At 34.1% G+C, this 25,507-nt stretch overlaps 1 protein-coding gene across 3 annotated transcripts in view; it reads right to left on the bottom strand.

The window, feature by feature from the left end:
- Window positions 1-25,507, bottom strand: part of LOC136038652 (elongation factor Ts, mitochondrial-like) — a 69,091-nt gene that overhangs the window by 33,062 nt on the left and 10,522 nt on the right. For 2 of the 3 annotated variants that reach the window (XM_065721904.1, XM_065721903.1), the window contains exon 3: window positions 16,195-17,316. In XM_065721904.1, coding sequence (XP_065577976.1) covers window positions 16,396-17,226 — 831 coding nt within the window. In that variant the 5' untranslated portion in view covers window positions 17,227-17,316 and the 3' untranslated portion in view covers window positions 16,195-16,395. Of the gene's footprint in view, window positions 1-16,194; window positions 17,317-25,507 lie in introns of those variants that run through there. The other variant, XM_065721905.1, reaches the window with a different exon arrangement.

Below are 25,507 nucleotides of genomic sequence, written 5' to 3'. Positions count from 1 at the left end.
CAAAGAGAAAGCGACCAGGACAAAAGGAATGTTCGATTAGCAATCAACAAAGCACCGGGACACAGGGAGTATAAATGACGACCAGGACATAAGTAAAAAAAAAAAACTATCTATATATATAAAAATAAGTTGTCTGTGGATCTGTGGATCGTGGATCAGGTGACGTCACCTGAAAAAACTGGATCAGGTGACGTCAAAACTGAAAAAACTAAAAAAAGGCAAAAACTACAAAAAAACTAAAAACTAATAAAAAAAATAAAAAAGCTAAAAAACTAAAAAAAAAAAACTAAAAAAAGGCAAAAACTACAAAAAAAACTAAAAACTAATAAAAAAGCTAAAAAACTAAAAAAACTAAAAAAAGGCAAAAACTACAAAAAAAACTAAAAACTAATAAAAAAAATAAAAAAGCTAAAAAACTAAAAAAACTAAAAAACTAAAAAAAGGTAAAAAACGAAAAAAACTAAAAACTAAAAAAAACTAAAACAAAAGGAAAAAACTGAAAAATAAGCTAAAATAAAGGTAAAAACCAATAAAAAACTAAAAAAAAAACTGAAAAAACTAAAAAAAGGCAAAAACTACAAAAAAAAACTAAAAACTAATAAAAAAAGTAAAAAAGCTAAAAAACTAAAAAAACTAAAAAAACTAAAAAAAGGTAAAAAACTAAAAAAAATAAAAAATAAAAAAAAATAAAAAAAAGGAAAAAACTGAAAAATAAGCTAAAATAAAGGTAAAAACCAATAAAAAACTAAAAAGAAAAAAAGGAAAAAACTAAAAAAAATTTTCATCTAAAAAACTAAAAAAAACTAAAAAAGGTAAAAACTAAAAGAACTAAAAAAGAAAAAAATAAATGACGAAACTCAAAGAGAAAGCGACCAGGACAAAAGGAATGTTCGATTAGCAATCAACAAAGCACCGGGACACAGGGAGTATAAATGACGACCAGGACATAAGTAAAAAAAAAAAACTATCTATATATATAAAAATAAGTTGTCTGTGGATCTGTGGATCGTGGATCAGGTGACGTCACCTGAAAAAACTGGATCAGGTGACGTCAAAACTGAAAAAACTAAAAAAAGGCAAAAACTACAAAAAAACTAAAAACTAATAAAAAAAATAAAAAAGCTAAAAAACTAAAAAAACTAATATATATATATATATATATATATATATATATATATATATATATTATATATATAAAAATAAGTTGTCTGTCTGTGGATCTGTGGATCAGGTGACGTCATGTTTCTGTGTCGGCTGACGTCATGAAATTAGTTGTCAGGTGACGTCATGTTTCTGTGTCGGCTGACGTCATGAAATTAGTTGCCGTCATTTTTGCTTTGACGGTGACGTCATTCAAGTTATATAAAACATATGTTCACGTAGAAATCTATTAATGTTTAAGTTTACAATGACTGATGAAGATGCTCAAAGAGTCTATGCCAAAAAACTTGCTGCTGATAGAGAAAGTCAGAAAAGAAAGCGTGCCGAGGAACTACCAGAGCAACGCGAAAGCAGACTTGCTGCTAAAAGAGAAAGTGAAAAAAGAAGGCGTGCCGAGGAATCAAAAGAACAGCAGGGAAACAGGCTTGAGGCTGATAGAGAAAGAAAGAACAGAAAGCATGCCGAGGAACTACCAGAGCAACGCGGAAGCAGACTTGCTGCTAAAAGAGAATGTGAAAAAAGAAGGCGTGCCGAGGAATTACAAGAACAGCAAGAAATCAGGCTTGCTGCTGATAGAGAAAGTAAGAAAAGAAAGCGTGCCGAGGAATCACAAGAACAGCAAGAAATCAGGCTTGCTGCTGATAGAGAAAGTAAGAAAAGAAAGCGTGCCGAGGAATCAGAGCAACCTGAAAGTTATCGCCTGGCATTCAGGTACAACCCAGTCGATGATTATAGCTTGAGTAGATGTGTTCAAATCGGGACAATGTCTAAAATTTGTCCCTATTGCAAGGCCTTGAAATTCAATGGTGAAACAATGGGAATGTGTTGCGCCTCAGGAAAAGTTAAACTTCCTCTATTGGCTGCACCACCAGAGCCATTGAAGACTTTCCTTACTGGAACTACGTCAGAATCTAAGCGTTTTTTGTCAAAAATCAGACAATACAACTCATGTTTCCAAATGACGTCGTTTGGAGCCCAAATCGAAAATCCAGATCAATTTATGTCTACTTTCAAAGTAAAAGGGCAAATTTATCATAAAGCAGGGTCCCTTCTACCATTCTCAGGCGAGAATCATAAATTTTTACAATTGTACTTCATCAGTGAAAGAAATTCTGAATAGAATGCACGTTGCGAAATTTCTCCCAACGTTGAAAGGACAATCGTTTCCCAATTGCAACATCTTTTCCACGAAAATAATAATTATCCATCTGAATTTTTAAATTCCATAGATCCTTCAGGGTTTCCACCACACGTGCTACAACTAAAAATAGGCGTACCAATAATACTTTTAAGAAATATCAGACCCACCAAAGCTTTGCAATGGCACGCGACTTGCCGTAAAAAAAACAATGGAAAACCTAATAGAGGCCACAATCTTGACAGGGCCTTATGAGGGTGAGGCTGTTCTTATTCCTCGCATTCCCATGATTCCAACGGATCTGCTTTTTCAATTTAAAAGATTGCAATTCCCAATTCGATTAGCATTTGCAACCACCATCAACAAAGCTCAAGGGCAATCACTAGAAAAATTCGGTATAGATCTTAATACAGATTGCTTTACCAATGTACAATTGTATGTTGCATCTTTGAGGGTCGGTAAACCTGACAATCTATTTATACGCACAGACAATGGGACAGCGAAGACTGTTGTATATTCACAAGTTTTACGTAGTTAATTTGTATTGTATCTATCTATCTATCTATCTATATAAAAACGAGTTGTGTGTATGCATGTTTGTTTGTTTGTAAAAAGAGCGTTTGCATATGACGTCATTATTAGTACATACGGCTTTGTATATGGACAGACAATGGGAAAGCCAAGAATGTTGTATATTCGCAATTTTTACGTAGTTTGAAACACATATATAAATCTATCTATATTCACAGGTGGGACACAGGGACACAACTACAATGGCGCGTAACTAATATGGCGCGTAACGACTTACGCGCGCGGGGGGGCTTGGGGGGGCGCGAAGCGCCCCACCATCTAGGTGTTGGGGTGGCGCGAAGCGCCACCCCAACAGCTAGTATATATATATATATATACATACATATATACATATCAAAAGTATTACTGTCATGTAGTTTTGAGAAGCTTAGTTGGTCTTCATTCTTGATATCGTTGAAACCATCATTCGTACCAACACATATATTAGTCTCTTTTAGGTCATTTCTCGTGCATTATCCATTCTTGATGCCCTTTATTTTTTCATATTCCTTTATTTTCCTTATATACTCTGCTTTATTTTGCAGAAATTCTTTTATCTTCAAATCGATATATTTTTCAAGATAAGCTTGTGCTTCTTTTACATCTGGCATTGATAGTATTTCAAATATCTCTTCGGAATCTAGCATTGCTGACAAAATTTCTTCAACACCATATGGGGAGAAGTCATATTCAAAAAAACTCAAGGGAAACATAAATGTAAGTACTTTTGCAGTCTCTCCACTGCATTTTGGAAGTACTGACATTTCCACTTTTATTCTCCCTTCGGTGTTTACAGGTAGAGTCTTATCTTTACGAGTCTTCTTCTTTGTAATACATTTTTTCCTCCTTTTGTTATCATCCTTTTCTTTCTCGTCTTCATTCTTCTTATTCTTCATTTTCTCATCTAGTGTAAAATCCCAGAGAACGAGCAATTCTTGAAGATCGCTCATTTCTAGCCCCACTCTTTGTGCCACTGGTTTGACTTTCTCAACAGCCTTGTCCATTGCCTTTCTGTAAAAGGCATATGTATTTTTTTCCAAGTCTGTTTGGGATTCTATTTTATTTTTTAATAGACTACCGGAACGTATTGTCGATTGGCGTTTTCTCATGAAATTTGTAGGTTTTTTGCGAGCATCTTTACTGCCGTTTGTTGTTTAAATCATGGGAACAAGTAGTCCAAAGCTTTGGAAATTTTTAGAGTAACCAGATCGCCAAAAATTTAACGAAAGACAATCATCCAAGCAATGCACTGTGTTGCATTGACTTTAATGCAAAATTATTTTGCTCTTTTTATTATTATTTCCAAGCTTCGATGTAGTGCTAAAAAAAATATAGTTTAAAAGAAATCTCTGGACTATTCAATAACGTCACAATTTTTCTTTTCTACGATGGGAGAATCTTAAACAGTTCATTCAAGATGGTCAACACCAAAAACGTACTTTTTTTTAGAAATATGTCGTCTTTTGCCCTTCTTGCATTCATCCCTTTTATGCAATCAAGCTTTAACCCTTTTATATATTTTCGGTCACCCCAGGGAGAGGATAAATGACAGTCAGCCCCTTTTTGATACTTGCCATGTTCCCATGTAATTACAACAACACAATGTTATCTTCCATAAATAAGAAAGTGTTGGTGACGAATTATACGTCCTCAGTGTGTACCACTATTTAATTGTATGTAAATTATGTAAATAGGTGGATTTTTAAGTGTAAAAATTAATCGGACCCTGTTATATTAATCTTCGTCTTATTGAAAGCAAAGGCTTGAAAAAATAAATATATAAAAATATTATAAATAAAATAAAAATATAAACAAAATATATAAAAATACTAGCTGTTGGTGTGGCACTTCGCGCCACACAAACAGTTAGTTGGTTGGGTACTTCGCGCGCCCCCAGCCCCCCCGCGCGCGTAAGTCGTTACGCACCATGTTAGTTACGCGCCATTGTAGTTATGTCCCTGTGTCCCACCTCTTGAACTACCGACTCTTGAACATGCAACATATAATTGTCCATGGGAAAACAATACGTATTCAGATCTATACCGCATTTTTCTAATGATTGCCCTTGAGCTTTGTTGATAGTGATTGCTAATCGATGTTCACTGTGTCCCCGTCCTCATTTATACATCCCCCCTGTGCCCTTCCGGCGTCCCCGTTGTAGTTGTGTCCCTGTGTCCTGGTCGTCATTTATATTCCCTGTGTCTTGGTCATCATTTGTGTCCTGGTGTCTCGATCTGTAATTTCTCTTTGAGTGTCCCGGTCGTCACTTATATTCCATGTGTCCTGGTCGTCATTTGTGTCCCTGTCTGTAATTTCTCTTTGAGTGTCCCGGTCGTCATTTATATTCTTTGTGTCCCGGTCTGTAACGTCATAAATTCTTCAATGGCTCTGGTGATGCAGTCAGTTGAGGAAGTATAACTTTTCCTGAGGCGCAACACATTCCCATTGTTTCACCATTAAATTTCAAGGCCTTGCCATAGGGACAAATTTTAGACATAGTCCCGATTTAAACACATCTACTCAAGCTATAATCATCGCCTGGGCTGTACCTGAATGCCAGGCAATAATTCTGACGTTGCTCTTGTGATTATTCGGCACGCTTTCTTCTGGCATTATCTTTTTGAGCCGCAAGCCTGTTTTCACGTTGTTCTTGTGATTCCTCGGCACGCTTTCTTTTGGCATTATCTCTTTGAGCCGCAAGCCTGTTTTCACGTTGTTCTTGTGATTCCTCGGCATGATTTTTTTGGTAATTTCTCTTTGAGACGCAAGCCTGTTTTCACGTTGTTCTTGTGATTCCTCGGCACGCTTTCTTTTCTTACTTTCTCTTTTAGCCACACGCCTTCTGGCATTAACTCTTTGAGCCGCTTCCTCGGCTGTTTCTTCTGCCATTGTAGGATTTATTCTAAAATTTCGCTTTGAATTAACTCTCTGAGCAGCTTCCTTTGCTGTTTCTTCTGCCATTGTAGGATTTATCCTAAAATTTCTCTTTGAATCGCCCCCTTATATACTTACAATGACGTTATATACAAAGCATTATGTACTTATAATGACGGCATATGCGTACAAACAAACAAACATACAACTTATTTTTATATATATAGATATTTGTTAGCTTTTCACAAATATAACAAAGCTTGTTAGCTTTGTCGTCTTTATGGAGTGTTTTTAGTACGTCAGATAAAAGAGCTTGTCGATCAGTTTTCTTTCGGTAATTCAGTTTTCCTACTGGGCTTACCTCTGTGGGCCAAAAACTGGCGTATGGTTTCTATATATGGGGTTGTTGATAGGTTTGTTGTTGTCACGGAGCGTAGATTGCGGCTTGAACAGAATTTGGATACTTCAAACAATATATTTATTGACTTTTTAAGATTGTTTTTTCCTATTGATGTAACTTTTTTTCTTTTCCTTGCGGCCCAAAAGAAAGGGCCAAATTAGGAATGTCCAACTTACATTAACGAAGGCGTGTCGAGAAACCACCAGAGCAACGCGAAACCAGGCTTACAGCTTTACGTCACAGGGCCTTCCGAGGGTGAGGCTGTTCTTATTCCTTGCTTAATCATTGCTCAAGGGCAATCATTAGAAAAATGCGGTATAGATCTTATTACGGATTATTTTTCCAATGGACAATTATATGTTGCATGTCCAAGAGTCGGTAAACCGGATAATCTGTTCATGTGCACAGACAATGAGACCGCGATGAATGTTGCATATCGATAAGTTTTACGCAGTTAAAAATTAGCACATTCCATACATGTTGCTTTAGGGGGGGGGGTAGGCTTGCGGCTCAGAGAGGAATTAGCGAAAGAAAGTGTGTCGATGTATTACAAGAGAACGTGAAACCAGGCTTGCGGCTGAAAGAGAAAGTAAAAATTCGCTGGATCTCCCAGGGTTTCCACCACAGGTGCTACAACTAAAAATAGGCGTAACAATAATCATGTTGCGAAATATTAGCCGACCAAAGTTTTGCAACAGCACGCGACTTGCCGTTAAAAAGAACAATGGAAAACGTAATAGAGGCAACAATCTTGACAGGGCCTTCCAAGGGTAAGGCTGTTTTTATTCCTCGCATTCCCATGATTCCAACGGATCTGACTTTTCAATTTAAAAGATTGCAATTCCCAATTCGGTTAGCATTTGCCATCACCATCAACAAAGCTCAAGGGCAATCATTAGAAAAATGCGGTATAGATCTTAATACGGATTGTTTTCCCATGGACAATTATATGTTGCATGCTCAAGAGTCGGTAAACCGGACAATCAATTTATATGCACAGACAATGGGACTATTTTGAACAAAATGATTATCTCAAAATTTCGATCGGCTTCATTTAGAGAAAAAAGGGCTTGGGGGAAGGGGGCACTGATTGCCCTCCAACGACTTTTTACTCTTAAAGATGACGATGAAAATTTCCATTTTGAATCGAATGAACCCGGTCCAAAGTTTATGGAACCACCCTTCTATAAAAACTTCATATGTTAATAACGGACAACTAGCATACAGCCCTTACCTCGGAAGCTGAGAGGGGGGGGTTGTCAACCCAAAGACAGAGTTATTTGGTCTTTAGACTATTTTGAATAGAATGGCTTTCTAAAAAAATTTATAGAATGCACTCGAGGGAAAAATATTGGGGGGGGGGGGGTTACCTTCCGGTAACTTTTTATTTTAAATTTCCAATCGAATAAGCCTCCTCCACAGTTTATACAACCACTCATTCCATAAAAATCTTAAATTTTAACAATAAAGAACTTGAATAATTAAACAGCTCTTGTCCCGTGCGTTTGTAAGCCCTTGAGGCATAGTTATTTGACCTTTGAACTATTTTGAACAAAGTGACTTAAAACGATGACTCAGAATCTCAGAACGATAATCGGTTGAATCTGGGGAAAAGAGGAGGGCCGGGATATAGTTGCCCTGCGATCACCTTTGACTCTCAAAGAGGGCACTGGAAATTCCGATTTCAAATCAAATGAGCTCCCTCCAAAGCTTGTACGAACAACCCTTCAATTTGAAGTGTCTTGGGGAAAAACATAGATAAATAACTCTGAAGTATTACTTCAGAGTTCAAAGTGAACACATCTAAAATAGGATATCATATAAACTAATTTATCAAGTGAACTAATTTATCATTTAGTAAAGACAATTGGCTTGGGATTAGCGACGTACAATCCTTTCATATGTTTATTAGTTAATTCAGTAATCTTGAGTGATTATTGAATTTTCACAGGAAATGAAATAACAGATTATAATATTATTGGATACTCTTGTGCATTTAACTAAGGTGCTGTAACATCTTTTCATTATTTATTTATAATTCTACAACGCCTTCCATATTCAGATTTCTTAAGGTGCGTCGGTTTTGAGAGAGCAATTTAAGCGCATTAAGGCGGTGATTAAGTGAACTGATGGAACTCAAAAATCCCATGTTAAAATTGAAAATTTATATTTAAAAAGTACTGAAGTATTTATTGACGGAAGATACCGCTTTTAATATCAGGCCATAGCTTCTTGAAGATGCTACAAAATGTTTGCCATGATTTTGCTCTATTTCCTCTAATTGCTTAGAAACCTAAGAAAATGTCTCGCTCTTTTTCATAAGTGATCTCTATGAAGGATATTGCTTTTAGAACAAAACCGCTGAGAGGTAGGAGCTCCCTCGCGTCATTTAAAAGAAGAGTAAAAATCATTTATTGGGAAAGACTAGCTAAATAATGATCAATAAAAAAAAATTTACATAAAGTTTGAAATATAAGTAGACAAAAATAAAGTTAATTTTTTTTGTATAATGATGAGGCGGTTTCCCCTGGGGCAAAGGGCAGGAGGATAACTGGTAGCTGTGTTGGATAAATGAGATATAAGGTTGTTTCGGAGAGTAGGAGCAGTTACCACGCTGCGTATTATGTTTAAAAGGTACCGATTGAGGATCTCGGCGTCCAGGAGTGGACTGAGTACTCTTGTTATGTGTAATTTATTTTTTGAATTGATAATAAGTCCAATTGAACTTAAACTTGACTATTGGCAATGCTGCCACTGACAACTCAGGACTTGGCTTCTTCTTTCACTAAGCTACGGCTTGGCTCATTTCTCACCGAATCTGTCTATCTGTAGCTTGGTAGCTTGTTTTTGCGCCATTAAGCTAAAGTTGTGTATATATTATATCCCTGTAAACAAGCAATAATTGACTATGCATCTATTTATTTTTCCTCGAAAATGGCTCCATATTTAAAAAAAAATGGTATCCTGGCATTTTATGGCCTGAAAAAGCGATCTAGATAGGTCTCGAGTATTATCCTTAATTTTGTAAAAAATTCAAATGAGTGACACCCTATTGAGCCCATTTTAGAAAAATAAGCAATATCATTTCCACCCCAAAAGTGGTGGTACCATTTTTGTACCTATGACACGTGCAAAATTACACAAGATAACGATCTACTTCGCAGAAAATTACAATTGAATAAGGAATGTGTTATCTTAGTCTTAATAACTCAAGTAACAACTTCTTCCAAAGTTTGTTCAAACGATGTATCATTTTTAACAAATGTAAATTTTGTTTTTTGGATTGCATATTCCTGTTTAAAATACAGTTCATAAAAAGGTTGATAAATTGTTCAAGACAGCAACGAGTTTTATACAAGGTATGAAGTCATTGAAATGCTATGATGTGATTTCTAATATGACGATAATTACGGCTGTAACATGTATCTTTTTGTTGTTGTTCCTCTTCAAATGCATTTAGTGTCGTTATTTTGCTTTCCTTAAACTTTATTGTGGGATGATTTATCTTTCAAATTTAGAAATTGTTCCTATTGGCCTCGATTTTAGTGGACTACTTGTGGCTTCTTGTTGTTTATAGCTCTTATATTTAAGGTTTCTAGGCGTTTCTGACAAAAATAAAATATCCATAATCATATAAAAATTCCTATATCCATAATGCTTACATTATGGCCTTCTTTAACAACTTGCTCTGCACGATATTTTTTGTACTTTAGAAAAGGTTCTTATTCTATTTAAATGGACCTTGTGTTTCATGAGTCGTTGAGAAAGAATTCGAACAAAGAGTCCTAGTAAAGAACACGGTGTTTAGGAAGGGGTAGCTCGGCTCAGATACCGAATAATTTCTGTTATTTTTAAGGTTCAATGTTGCTCCTTGTTTCTGATTGAATGAATAGAATTTTTTGTTTATTTCCTGGTATTTTTTTCAAATAATACCAGGAAATCCACCGCCTCTCCAATGGAAACTCCCTCCCACAAAAAATTCCTCCATGAAAATTGTTTCCTGAACAATTCCACTTGAAAAATTCTCCGTAGCCTATTTTCATTTGAAATAGACTTGTTTTTATTTAATTTCGCTTTGTTTTCCAATCACAACGGAAACTACTCTTTGTTAAAATTCTTCCTGGAATTATCTCCCTCCCTCAATAGAAAATTTCTCCACGGAGAATTTAACCCATGATAACCCCTTCATCCTCCTAGTCCTACCCCCAGATAAATTCCGAAAACGATTCCGACCCCACTTAAACTTTGCACTGGAACATCTGCATATGTGAGAATTGAGTCGCAAATGAGAAGGCAAGAAAAAAAACTCGTGCGAAATTTCCTCGTGGAGTTCAATTCCAGAAGCTCCACTATCTGTGAAAATGTTTTCCGTTGAAAATACCCCTCCGAGCACACACACACACAGAAATTCCTCCTTCTTTCGAAAAATGTATGAATACTCCCCAATAATAAGTACTATGTACAAATAACGGGCAAATTTGAAGACTTACAGTCCTTTCCTCAGGGGCTGTTAGGGGTCATGTCATCCCCAGTAGCATGGTTATTGAAAATTAAAACTTTTCTGAATAAAAAGGCTGTTTCAAAATTTTTATTGCATGGTTTTGGGGAAGAAAGGGATCGGGAAGGGGCTAGTGGCCCTCAAATCTCTTTGGAAACTGTTTAGTTTTTGTTAAAACAAACCTTTTCTTGATCTGAGAGGACTAATGGTTTAATACGATCAATCTTGCGAGAAAAAATAATAATAATAAGGAAACATTTTTTATTATTATTCTTACTTCTGGCAAAAAAAAATTCCGAAAAATTTCAGATGGGAGCGTGAAAACACCAAAGTATGGTTCTCTGGTGTGCCAGATCTAATGGTGCAATTTTCATAAAGATTCCTTGACTTTTTAGGGGCATTTTCTACCGTATTTGAAAATCAGATAAATTGTCTTAGGTTACTAGTCTCTGAAGGGTAACATTAAATTTGATGAACTTTATATATTTGGAATCAGCATAAGAAGCAAATTCTTTTTATGGATCTACTGTAATCAAAATTCCATGTTTTAGAGTTCTGGTTACTACTGAGCCGAGTCATTCCTTACTCACAGTCCGTAACCGTAAACTGTTTGCTTCGAATTTAATTTTTACCTTTGCTTATGCATGATAACCAATCCACGTCCCCTTTGAGTGAGATTTTGTTTTTACCATGTTTCACAAAGTGCTTCCGTATACTAACCAGTCCATGTCTTTTACCGTCTTTTAAAATCTTTGACCGTAACTTATTTTGACAGAACATTCCCATTTGCACAATATAATGTATTGCTCACCTGCAGTGTCTTTTAAGTCAAATTGAAACACTGGTTTTTATTACCTCGAGTCATTATACCTGGATTTAGGGAAAACCTATTGAAAATAAATTTTCAACCGTTCAAGAGTTTCCAGTACTAAGTCATAGTAACATATTCCAGTAGGATAAAATAGATCGACGAAAGCTTTTTTTTAGCTAATTAGAAAAAAAGATACAAGTCAAATTGTCCTTCTCAAAACCATCTACACGTTCATGTTAAAATCATTAAGCTTGTATGTACCGTTTTCTTATAAAAATTGAAATAGAGTTTCCATGAAAAGGCTTAATTGAGAAAGCCCAGTAAAAAGAAAAAACAGGTCGATTGTCGTTATACTAACTAAAAATATTTAACATGGAAGAGATAGATAGGTGTTATTTTACACCATTCCCACTAAAAAAATCAACAGACAGGTTTCGTTAGGATAACCTGCCTCGGAAGATCGTTCCGAGTGAAGGTGCAGTGCTCACACAGCTATTATCTTAAGCAGTCGCTACGGCCCATATAGGGTGAGTGATATTGTAGGCAATTATTCAGTTACTTCATTTCGAACGATCTAAGGCTTTTAGATGTAGATCTAGGATGGACAAGAATCATGCAATCCAATGCACAAAAACAAGGGCACTTTCCTCATAGGTATAATCTTTGAAACAGGGGGGTTATGTCACATCTTATTAAAACTTTTGAAAGATCGCTTTTTTTTAAATTGGACCCCTTTAGTCATTAGCTTTAGATTATGAGCAACTGTTTGATTCAGGTGGTAGAAGAGCTTTAGCAAAGGTTCATCTTTGTATCGTATACAAGATAAAAAAAAAACATTAAAATGGTTGGTTTTATGTGTGAAAATGCCCTCCAATCACTTTTGACTCTTAATTCTTTTCTTTTTTCCTTGCCTTTCCATTTCTTTTTCCTTACTTTTCTTTTCCTTTTTCCTTACGTTTTCTTTCTTCCTTTTTTTCTCACTTTTCCTTTTCTTTTTCCTGTTCTCGTCCTTCTCTTTTTTCCTTACTTTTTTTCTATATAAGATTAGGTATCATTGATATTTCAATAAAGATGGACTACCTTGCAGAATGGTTTCGTAGGCCTTGGGAAAACATTGTTGACTTTACCTTTGATTGATGGAATCAGGCGTATCTCATTTTAGAAGTTTTTTCAAAGATAATTACACGCAGGGAAAAGCAAATTGCTTTTTCTTAGTGGGAGCAGAAAAAAGACAAACCACAGAGAATCGGGTAGCGAACTCAGTCAAATATGGTACTATATCCCAGAGAAGCAACTTTTCAAAAGACGCTTCTGTTACATTATCTCGTGCATATAATTATTTATTTTGATATTTCAGTTACTATGGGCTAGAGCTCGTTCTTTACTATAATAGAATTCGTTCTTTACAATAAAAATTCCATGAAAGCTTCAACAAAATACCCATAGCAATTCTTGAAGTCCATTCCGGTTGCTTTCCGTTATTCCCATAAATTTGTTTTTACTATAAGGAGCAACTCAATAGTAACCAAAACTCTAAAAAAACGCAATTTTGACAGCAATTGTTATATCACAAGAATTGGCTATATATGCTGATGCCAAATATATGAAATTCAATGAATTTATTGTTATCTATCAAAAGTTACGAGTCAAATAAAATCCGCCTGATTTTCGAACCAGGGAGGAAACACCCTCAAAATGTCAAGCGATTCTAATGAAATTCACACCACCAGATTCAGCATATCAGAGAACCTTTTCTGTTGAGGGCTCAAGCTCCAATCCATAAAAATGTGGAATCTTTTATTTTATGCGGTTCGCTCTTTACTATTCCAACAAAGAAAACACGGCCCAAAGTAAAGAGCTGGCTGCTAAAGAAAAATTGTAATTTGTAGCAGATTCAGGAATGGTAATTAATATCTCGATTAGTTTTAACAATAACATGTTATTCCAAAAAAATATTGATAGGAATTTTTTTGAGAAATCTATACTAGAGAGGCTTCCAAAATTGTGTACGTCAGTTACATGTTAATAACACTGTATTAAAATGACATGGTAACAATCGAATTTCATCTTGTGTGTGACAAATCCCACTGCACTAGTTTTTTTTCTTGTCAAAAAAGCTTGTGTGTTATAAATACTTATATTATTAAAAATTTTATGTGCCAGTGTGCAAATTTAAGCCAATTTCAAAAATGAATATAAATTACCATAAATTGGTGTGGTATCGTTATCTTTCTGACCTTCAAAAGTCTATAGTTTCAATTCATATTTACTGAACTAACAATATAGTATCATAGAATTTATATTAAGTTTATTACAATACTCTTAACTTAAATATTGCTCAAACTTAAAAAAATTCATTTTTTCGATACTATATCTATATCAATCAATTTAGTTTTATTAAAAGATTTCTGAAGCGAAGAAATCGATCGGCTAAACTTAACTTAAAAATTTGATACATATACATACATTTGATACATATTCATATAAAAATACATAATTTGATACATATTCATATACATACACATACATTTGATACATATTCTCTGGAAAGATAGAATGCTACTTTGAAAAACCGCTTATATCAATATTCTTTAAATTCTTAACTAGTCTTCCAAACAGTACAGGTTAAAATAAGCAATTTTTCCTTTAAAAAAAGTTTTTTATATCAAGGTGCAGAAGTGGAGATAAGGCAAAGTCCGGATGAATAAATTCATAGCCCTCACTTACAACATATGTTTATTGTAGGTTATTTTAGTTTTTTTAGCTTTCAAATTTAGTTTACACTGGGTTAGTCTAATGTATTTTTAAGTTTAATGTCGGAAAAAAAATTACATAATGCATAAAAAAAATCCAAAAGACCTCAAATCCAAAAAAAGCAAAGCCATCGGAGAAAGGCTGGCAGAACATTGATGTCAAATAATTCGTCCAAAGCCCCCAAATTATTAACTAGACACACTTTTGTTGCTACTGTAAAAATAATCAATAAATAATAAATAATGATAAATGAATTAAAATCAAGTAGTACAGGGCATCAAGCCATGGCTGATTGTAGAACAAGCCAAAACAGACAGTCCGAGTGGAGGAGAGGCAAATATGGCATAAGCCCTTTTTAGGATTGTATACAAATGATGTCATTTCACTTTTTGATAGATAAGTCTATTTACTATTACAGAATAGTATATTTATTTAAAGCTATTTAAACTATATATCAGTAAACTATGAACACCTCGCAAATAATAAACAATTTTTTGCTGGAGGTTTCTTATCCCTTAATTAAAATTATTTGTTTTGAAAGAAATAAAATAGCGTTTTGTATAATAAATTATACAAATAAATAAATTACAAATAAATTGCTGCATCGTTATTCGCAGATTTTACTAAAATTTATTTATTTTTATCATTAGAGTATAGACGAAAGCTTTAGAATTTCTGTCATTGCAGTTTGAGGATAAAGAAATTTTACTGTCTGGATTATCATTTTAGAATCAATAAAAATCAATAATCCTTCTTATTAATCTGCTATTAATGAAAATGACATTTCAGCAGAATTTTTCAAAAAATTTTGAATTTTTTAAACTAATTATATTGTTACTAAATTAATTATTGCAATATTAGCAATTTTTGCAGTTTTATTTTCTTCTGTCAATTTCTTATCGAATGTTACTGGCAAGTTATTAACCAAACTAAAGTTAACACTTACAATTGACATGAAAAGAAGAATTTGCCTTGATTCTTTGAAGCAAAAAAAAAGTTTTTGAATTAAGAACTTTCCCTTTTGACAAAATATAAAATATGAAAGGGGTAAACCACTGAAAGAGGGTTGGAATATTACTTCTGAACAACTAACAATTCGTCTATATTCGTCAATAAATTTTGACATATATTGTTCAAGACCCCTCTCCCGTTCAGGGGTATGGCCAGAGATTGACCTATACGAGGCCAAATCCAAAATTTCATTCTGAAGAATGGCATTGTCTCACATTTGAGCAGTTGTGTTTCGTCTCTGTGATGAGACATATTAATTCAGCGTGACGGAAGCAAAAACGTCTCATGCAGGACTGAAACCTGTTACCATGGGATTAAGGCCTAATCTGTCTGAGCTAGCTACGCTAGTCATTTGGTATTACATCTTATTTGTTTTAATAAAAATCAAACTTATCAGTATTATCGGCTATTTTATAAAATATCTATTAATATGGATACAGGAGGAGCATATTTTTATGCGACAGAAGTTGCATTTTAACTTTAACCGTAATCAGCTTAAGGAGTATACAATTTTCATTCCCTTCAAAAAATTGGAATAGTGAATGTAAAGATGGCAATTAAAATTTCCATTCCAAACACTGCGTCAGATATGACATTATAAAAAACTTAACGAAAAACCAACTTCACACTTAGCAGGAAGCAAAACTTTATACTTTATAACTTTACAAGAGGCGAAAGCAAAATTTGAGTGTTTTGCAATCTGCTTTCGAGGATTAATGAGAAGAAATTCGTAGAGATTACATGATTGGAACTGTTTAAAAATCTGCTCAAAGATTCAGAAAACGAAAAATCGCAGAAAAAGATCATTTTATATAGTTAGACTTACATTTTGTAGAATAACAATCCAGAATTTTAGATGAAACTTCGCCTCCCCTACATGAGTTGGTATCTCTGAACTCTTGAAGTGAAAAATACCAACAAGCTCAATGTCACCCATATGCTTTCAAGAAAATTTCCATTTGAAAGAAAAATGCATATTTTGTTTCTTTTGCTTTATTGATTATCAATTACTTAACTTGAATATAACAGCTAGCTCCAAAACTAACAGAATAACTATTCAATTTACAAAGGAGACTCAGTCATCCCAATACCAAGGGGTAGCACTAAGCCCCCACTCCCTTATCCATAATGGGATAAAAATATTTTAGGTTACCCAGAATTGTAGAGGTCTTGATTTCTTATATGACAGGTTCATCCCATGGACCATATATATTAGTCTTAAATTTCTGACATTTCACATACAAATAAGGCAGAACAAGATTAAGTAAAACAAAGGCAACAACTCCTAGAATAAACAATTCGGAGTCAGCATAATATAGACAAATCAGAGATACAAAAATTAACATACCACCAACAAATTCTGAATAATTCGACAAAGCATATATATGAGGAAAAATGGCAAAACAAGTAATGGCAACTGTCAAAAGTAAAAACACATGATAGTGACTGGGAAGCCTAGAAGCTAAGCAAATCGCAGCACAAAGGGAGGTACTTAAAGATATCTGCTTTGATGCAACAACATAAGATTTACCATAATCAATAGAAAATAAATGTAATAGAAACAGGAGACTACAGATGGCGTAAATACTGTCGGTACTAGTTGACTCAGTCAAAGTTTTTAAAACCGGAGATAATGCAAAAGATATGCCTAAATATATAATACTATCTCTTACTGATATTGATGAGCTATTTTCAACAAATGATAAAATTGGCAATGTAAAATATATGGCAGCAGACACCATTGATATGTTAATTAACGAAATTGCACCGTTTTCCAGCAAGAAATATACGGATAAAAATATAAATACCATTGATAGGTATGTGGTGATTCTAAGCGATCCAGTAATGCTTTGTTTGAATGAAATTGGACTAAGATTGATGTTTGTCCTAAGCTCCTGTAGAAATGTATTGTCAGTATAATTATCTGCAACACCAAAATCTTCGTAGAGGACTTTCCTCCAAACAGTTTTGGACACACCGGTGCTCTTTTCTGTCACTTCACCAGTCATTTTTTATGCTTATCGTTAAGTGGGCGGCACCTTATCCACATACAACTATTCCTGCAATATGCATTTTCTTTGTGAGAGTATTGGCCAAACCTGAAAACAAAAATTAATAAATAAAAGAAGATAGGCAACAGGTACAAAAGACAAAACACCAAAGATATTTAAAGGAAAGACACACATACCAAGTAATCAAATTTTTTTTTTTTATTTACAACTTTTCTAAGGAAGAATCTCAGCAAAAACTAAAAATGTGTTCCATTGTCACTTGTGCAAGATTAAATAAAAAAAACAAGTTTTTTCAACTGAAAGTAAGGAGTGACATCAAAACTTAAAACGCACAGAAATTACTTCGTATATGAAAGAGGCTGCTTCCTCATCAACGCCCCGCTCTTTACGCTAAAGTTTGACTCTTTCTCTCAATTCTTCTTTCTAAAACATTAAAAAACTTTAGCGTAAAGAGCGGGGCGTTGATGAGGAAGCAGCCTCTTTCATATACGAAGTAATTTCTGTGCTTTTTAAGTTTTGATGTCACTCCTTACTTTCAGTTGAAAAAACTTGTTTTTTTTATTTAATTTCTGAACGTTTTTGAATCAATGCATGTTTTGATTTTGGCTCTCCGCAGAGGAATAATCAAAACGAAATTTGCATATTTTTTTTTTTGGCTCAATGGCTTTCTCATAACTTTGATCGAATGATTTTGAGAAAAAAAGAGCGGGGGACGAAGCCTAGTTGCCCCCCAATTTTTTGGTTAATTAAAAAGGCAACTAGAACTTTTAATTTTTTACGAATCTTTTTATTGGTAAAAGATTTACGTAACTTATAAATTAGCTTACGTAAAGAACTTTTGTATTCTCATGTTTTTATTACATATATGAGGGGATTCGCCCCATCGTCAGTACCTCGCTCTTTACACTAAAGCTTACATTTTATCCCAATTCATTAAGAATGGCCCCCTGAATCACAAAAGCCGTAGAATAAGTAGTTGAAATTACCGAAAATACTTTAGCGTAAAGAGCGAGGTATTAGAAGGAGGTGAGCCCCTCATATGGGTAATAATTTCTGTTTGTTTTAAGTTTTATTGCTGTTCCTTACTTCCAGCTGAAAAAGCTTTTTCACTTTTATTTTTTAATTGTTTTTTTTTTAATAATGCTAGTAAATCCTGCTCTCCCTTCATGGAAATTTTCTTCTCCCATTACAAATTCTCGAAGGAAAGTTCCCCCAGCATATCCCCCTCTTCTCAACCCCTCCCCCAAACCAAAAAAATCCTCCTGAAAACGCCTGTATACTTCCCAATAACCATTACTATATGTAAGCACAGGTCAAAGTTTGTAACTTGTTGCCCCTCCCACGGGGACTGTGGGGGAGTAAGTCGTCCCCAAAGACATAGTTATAAGGTTTTTCGACTACGCTGAATAAAATGGCTATCTCAGAATTTTGATCCGTTGACTTTGGGAAAATAATTAGCGTGGGAGGGGGCCTAGGTGCCCTCCAATTTTTTTGGTCACTTAAAAAGGGCACTAGAACTTTTCATTTCCGTTAGAATGAGCCCTCTTGCAACATTCTAGGACAACTGGGTCGATACGATCACCCCTGGGAAAAAAAAATAAAAAAAATAAAAAAAAAAAAAAATAAATAAACACTCATCCGTGATCTGCCTTCTGGCAAAAAATGCAAAATTCCACATTTTTGTAGATAGGAGCTCGAAACTTCTACAATAGGGTTCTCTGATACGCTGAATCTGATGGTGTGATTTTCGTTAAGATTCTATGACTTTTAGGGGGCGTTTCCCCCTATTTTCTAAAATAACGCAAATTTTCTCAGGCTCGTAACTTTTGATGGGTAAGACTAAACTTGATGAAACTTATATATTTAAAACCAGCATTAAAATGCGATTCTTTCTATGTAGCTATTGGTATCAAAATTCCATTTTTTAGAGTTTTGGTTACTATTGAGCCGGGACGCTCCTTACTACTGTTCGTTACCACGAACTGTTTGATTCTGGCTGAAGACTCTGAGGCCCAGTTGAGTTTTTTAAGCAAATTTTTCGGAAGTTTTCGGTTTTTTTTGAAAATTTCAGGTGGAATAAACCCGTGTTAGCTCACATGAAAAAGAAGTACTTTTATGTTTACAAAAACACTATATTTGTAAAATTTGTTAGTTTTTTGAATAATAAGTAGCAAAAAAATATCTTGTGAAGTTAGTTTTGTTTATTTTGTTGTTTTAACATATCTTCTTATGTATTAACCGTAACTGTTGGCAATTTATGTTTCATTTTAACCTCCAATTGCTCAGCTCAGCATCTCTGGAGATCGTAAAACCTGTTTCATTTAAAATTTCTCAGCAAATTCCTGATAATCACACATTATATACCAAGGGTTTAAAGTGCATTATTAAGTCACAATTTTCAACATTTATTTCAGAAGCGTCCTTAGGGGTCATGATTAGGGATACCCCTCCCTCAAGGGCAGAATTAAAATAATTATTATAAATTATCTAAATATACAAACTATAAGGCTGGAAAGCAGCATTCAATGTTCCTTTATAGTCTAATAAAAATCTGGTTCGACCTCAAACAAACTCTACAAATGATTCTTTTACTGACCGTCTAAAAAAAAAAAAAAATGCACTGAAAATGAAGAATCTAACACCCTCTATCTCCCACAACTTGGATTTTATTCTTCTTTTAGGGCGATGGCAAATTTCTTAATAGAAAGAATCCCGGCAGTTCAGAGTTCAGTAAGTAGTTGAGGGGTTTTATTTAACGTTCGTACATACATCAGAACATTAAAGGAGCCTAAACTGACGTTGAAGAGGGTGAGACAGTCTCTGAGACAAATTTGAGGTAAAAACAGTAAGCTTTTTTAAACTGTCATCGTCCATGAGTTCCAAAGGATTTTCGCTTTCCCGACTCTTTTTATGAAAACTCTGCTTTCTAAATAAAGGTGGGGGTGGTTGCAGAAAGCACATAAGTAGATTTGGGGTACAACAATTCGATTTACCTAAAACTGAGATTATCCCAGGGCAGAATAGGATTTCGCGTGTCAAATACCTAATATTTACTATTTTGCATTTTTTTTTCTTCATTGATTCTTCCAACCACTTTCAATTCAAGCTTTTCTATTTTCAAATGAGGAATTCTAGTTTAAAACCATGATCTATTTAATCTGAAACAAAGTAATGCTCAGAGCTGTCATGAAATTTGATATGAGTGAATTAGGAGCGATAAGCGTAAGCGAATCACGTAAAAAGCGAAAACTGACACATGTGACTGCTTTTCAGGGGGAGGGGGAAGTTGTTTTCACAAGTCATGCCAAAATTTTTACAGAAATACAAGGTGGGCTGACTAGCACTTGCGATTTTTAGCCTCCAAAAAAATTATTCCCAAAGGAAAGTTCAAGTAACCTGATGAAACAATTTCACTTAAAGCCAACCTCTTATTTTGCTCGAGAAGAATGGTTTTCAAGAGGACTTATAAGAAGAAAAACAGCTATGGCGGTCGTAAAGCAGAGTTTCGTGAGACACTGATGGTTCATGGTCAAAAGTAAAAATGATCAAAGTTCTGAGTAAGTTCACGGCCGAGTTCTAAAAACGAATTTGGACCTATAAGCACTTGATACAAGTTGGATCTACAACTGTTGAAAATAGCGGAGGTAAAACACATAGACACAGTATGAGCAAGTTGCTCTAGACTGGTCTCAGTTCTGTACTACAATAAATAAATAAAAACAGGTATTTTAAATGAAAGTAAGGAGCAACATTAAAACTTAAAACGAACAGAAATTACTCCATATATGAAAGGGACTTTTCCTCAACGCCCCGCTCTTTACGCTAAAGTTTGACTCTTTGTCTTAACTCTATTTTTAGAACAGTAAGAACCTTTAGCGTAAAGAGCGGGGCGTTGAGGAGAAAAGCCACTTTCATATACGGAGTAATTTCTGTTCGTTTTAAGTTTTAATGTTGCTCCTTACTTTCATTTAAAAAAACTTGTTTTTTTATTTAATTTCTCGACGTTTTTTAATTAATACATGTTTTGATCTTGGCTCTCCGCATATAAATAATTAAAACTTAGGAATTAACTTACGTAACGAACTTCTATATTCGTATGTTTTTATTGCGTATATGAGGGGTTTCAACCCTCGTCGATACCACGCTCTTTACATTAAAGCTTAAATTTTTTCCCAATTCCTTAAGAATTACATCTAAAGAATCACAAAGGCCGTACGATAAATAGTTGAAATTACTAAGAATACTTTAACGTAAATAATGAGATATAACGAGGAGGTAAACCCCTCATATGCGTAATAATTTTTTTTCGTTTTAAGTTTTAATGCTGCTCCTTGCTTTCAGTAGAGGAAACTTTTCATATTTATTTTTTCTTTGTTTTTTCAAATAATGCTGGAAAACACTGCACCCCCTTCTGTGAAATTCTCTTCCTCCATGGGCAGTTTCTCCATGGAAATATCCTCCCACGTAACCCCCTCAACTCTCCCCCCTAAACCCAAAAAAATCCCCCTGAAAATGTCTGTACACTTCCCAGTAACCATTACTATATGTAAACACAGGTCAAAGTTTGTAACTTGCAGCCCCTCCCAAGGGGACTGCGGGGGAGTAAGTCATCCTTAAAGACATAGTTATTAGGTTTTTCGACTATGGGGAATAAAATGGCTATCTCAGAATTTTGATCCGGTGACTTTGGGGAAGAAATGAGCGTGGGAGGGGGCCTAGGTACCCTCCATTTTTTTGGTGACTTAAAAAGGGCACTAGAACTTTTAATTTCCGTTAGAAGGGTCCCTCTTGTGACATTCTAGGATCACTCAGCCGATACGATCGCCCCTGGAAAAAAAAAACAAAAAAACAAACAAATAAACACGCATCTGTCATCTGTCTGGCAAAAAATGCGAAATTCCACATTTTTGTAGATAGGAGCTTGAAACTTCTACAATAAGGTTCCCTAATACGCTGAATCTGATGGTGTGATTTTCGTTATGATTTTATTACTTTAGGGGTGTTTCCCCCGATTTTCTAAAATGAGGCAAATTTTCTCAGGCTCGTAACTTTTGATGGGTATAACTAATCTTGATGAAACTTATATATTTAAAATCAGCATTAAAATGCGACTCTTTTGATGTAACTATTGGTATCAAAATTCCATTTTTTAGAGTTTCGGTTACTATTGAGCCTGGTTGCTCCTTACAATAGTTCGTTACCACGAACTGTTTGAAAACTCACGAGCATAACATATAGATACGGTACACTAAATGAGCGAAAATTTGTATAAATCCGGACGTGTAGCAAAATAATTTGGCTTGAATTTAGTAGTAAATAGAATTTGTTATATAGCATTTAAGCCATAGACTTTTTCGCATTTTTTTTTCAACCATGGAAATTTTCAGTAAGTTTACTTCTGCAAGTGGAGTTAATGGAAACTAATATGTGTAACTTATTCTTGGGAAACTTATTCTTGTACCTTGTTGTTTTGATACAATGAATTATCAACATAACATTTGTTTTTGCCTTTTTAGCAGGATACTCCTAGCCTAGAAAAGACAGGGGTCCATAACATTAAACGTTTTCTACACATTTATACCAGTCATCTTGAGAAGGGGTACTTTATTTTTAAATTAATAGGAAGGAAGTCCATGGAGCAAAATAGGCTTAGTATCCCAAATGTAATGGTTTTGAAAATTTACTAAAAGTAGTGAGACTTGTACAGTAAAATGAAAAGATAAAGTGCGCAACACTAAAATTTAGTATAAAGAGTAGAGGGTAAGGAAAAGGCAGCTCCACTGAGAATCAGAATGACTTCCGTTTTCTGCTTAATTTTAATATTGCACTTTACTTTCATTTCAAAAAAAAGCAGTAGCAGGGGACCCTAAATAAAAGGATGGTTACTGCCCCCCGTCATCCAATTCCTTCGATCAAAACTTAGCTTTCACACAATAAGCCTTCAAGAAAAAAAGTTCATTTAGCAGTATTTGCTATTTGAATTGAATCAACATTGATTAGAGAAAATCTATTGTCTACAAACTAAGAGGGGAGCTTTTACCCTCTCACCCTAATGCTACATGCTTTATTCTAGTCAAAAAAATGATACCGCCAATTAATATATATATATATATATATATATATATATATATATATATATATATATATATATATATATATATATATATATATATATATATATACATATATATATATATATATATATATATATATATATATATATATATATATATATATATATATATATATATATATATATATATATAAATAAGTTGTCTGTGGATCTGTGGATCGTGGATCAGGTGACGTCATGTTTCGGCTGACGTCATGAAATCAGTTGCCGTCATTTTTGTTATGACGATGCTTAGTATATTGTAAAACACATTAATTTGGTTAATAATATACCATTTAAAACACCAAAATGAACATGCTGGAGTAGTCACTCGGTGAGAGAGGGTGTCAGAAAGGAGAATGAAGGTCCCAGGTTCAAATCCTGGTTAGGCTAAAGAAGGTAAAAAACTAAAAACTAAAAAAAAAACTGAAAAAACTAAAAAAAGGCAAAAACTACAAAAAAAAACTAAAAACTAATAAAAAAATAAAAAAGCCGAAAAACTAAAAAAACTAAAGAAACTAAAAAAAGGAAAAAACTTAAAAAACTAAAAACTAAAAAAAAAAACTAAAAAAAAGGAAAAATGAAAAATAGAAGAGAAAAAGAATACTAATAAAATTAAAAATAAAAATAAAAAAAATAAAAAAGATAAAAAGCTAAAAAAAAGGTAAAAACCAATAAAAAACTAAAAAGAAAAGAAGGTAAAAAACTAAAAAAAAATTCATCTAAAAAACTAAAAAAAACTAAAAAACGTAAAAACTAAAAGAACTAAAAAAGTAAAAAAAAACTAAAAAAAGGAAAAAACTGAAAAATAAGCGGGATATAAAACAGGGGGATATAAATGACGACCGGGACACCGGGACATAAGGAATATAAATGAATCAGAAAATACAACTCATGTTTCCAAATGACGTCGTTTGGAGCCCAAATTGAAAATCCAAATCAATTTATGTCTACTTTCAAAGTAAAAGGGCAAATTTATCATAGAGCAGGGTCTCTTCTACCATTCTCAGGCGAGAATCATAAATTTTTACAATTGTACTTCATCAGTGATAGAAATTCTGAATTGAATGCACGTTGCGAAATTTCTCCCAACATTGAAAGGACAATCGTTTCCCAATTACAACATCTTTTCCACGAAAATAATAATTTAGTGCGTCTGTTCAAAACAGCCATCGATTTGATGCCTACTTATACGCATAAAATTGTTATTTCCGCTGACAAAACGCCTCCTGGCCAACATGTGCGTAGATACAATGCTCCAACTATCGACGAAGTGGCCATCGTTATGGTCGGTGATCAGTTTTTACCTCGAGATATTATTCTCAGGGTTTCCACCACACGTGCTACAACTAAAAATAGGCCTACCAATAATACTTTTAAGAAATATAAACCCACCAAAGCTTTGCTATGGCACTCGACCTGCCGTAAAAAAAAACAATGGAAAACCTAATAGAGGCCACACTTAATACTGATTGTTTTTCCCATTGACAATTGTACGTTGCATGTTCGAGGGTCGGTAAACCCGACAATCTATTTATATGCAGCGACAATTGGACAGCGAAGAATGTTGTATATTCGCAAGTTTTACGCAGTTAATTTGTATTTTATCTATCTATCTATCTATATAAAAACGAGTTGTATGCATGCATGTTTGTTTGTTTGTAAAAAGAGCGTTTGCATATGATGTCATTATTAGTACATACGGCTTTGTATATGCAGAGACAATGGGAAAGCCAAGAATGTTGTATATTCGCAATTTTTACGTAGTTTAACTCCTGCAGACGAAATGAATGCTTGCCTAAAAAATTCTAATTTATAGGCACACGTAAAAATATTAAAATTAACTACAAATATGCGTGTCCGATTGCAAAACGATGACTCTGGTCAAACTCAATTTCAGGACGTATACAACTACCTGCTGATTTCTGTAATTTAGTGACGTCCAAAAATGAATTGATTGAAAAAGTATTTCCGAATATTCTAAAAAATTATAAAAATAATAAATAGCTAAGTGAAAGAGCGATTCTCGCACCCAAAAATATAGACGTCCACGAAATCAACAATATTGTTTTGAACAAGATTCGAGACCAGGCAGTCCTTTACAAGTCAGTCGACACAGTTTTGGAACCAAATGAAGCGGTTAATTATCCATCTGAATTTTTAAAT

This window comes from Artemia franciscana, chromosome 18, assembly GCF_032884065.1.
Source record: "Artemia franciscana chromosome 18, ASM3288406v1, whole genome shotgun sequence".
NCBI classification, from domain to species: domain Eukaryota; kingdom Metazoa; phylum Arthropoda; class Branchiopoda; order Anostraca; family Artemiidae; genus Artemia; species Artemia franciscana.
Note: the sequence above shows the minus strand (reverse complement) of the source record. Positions and strands in the feature narration are given on the sequence as shown.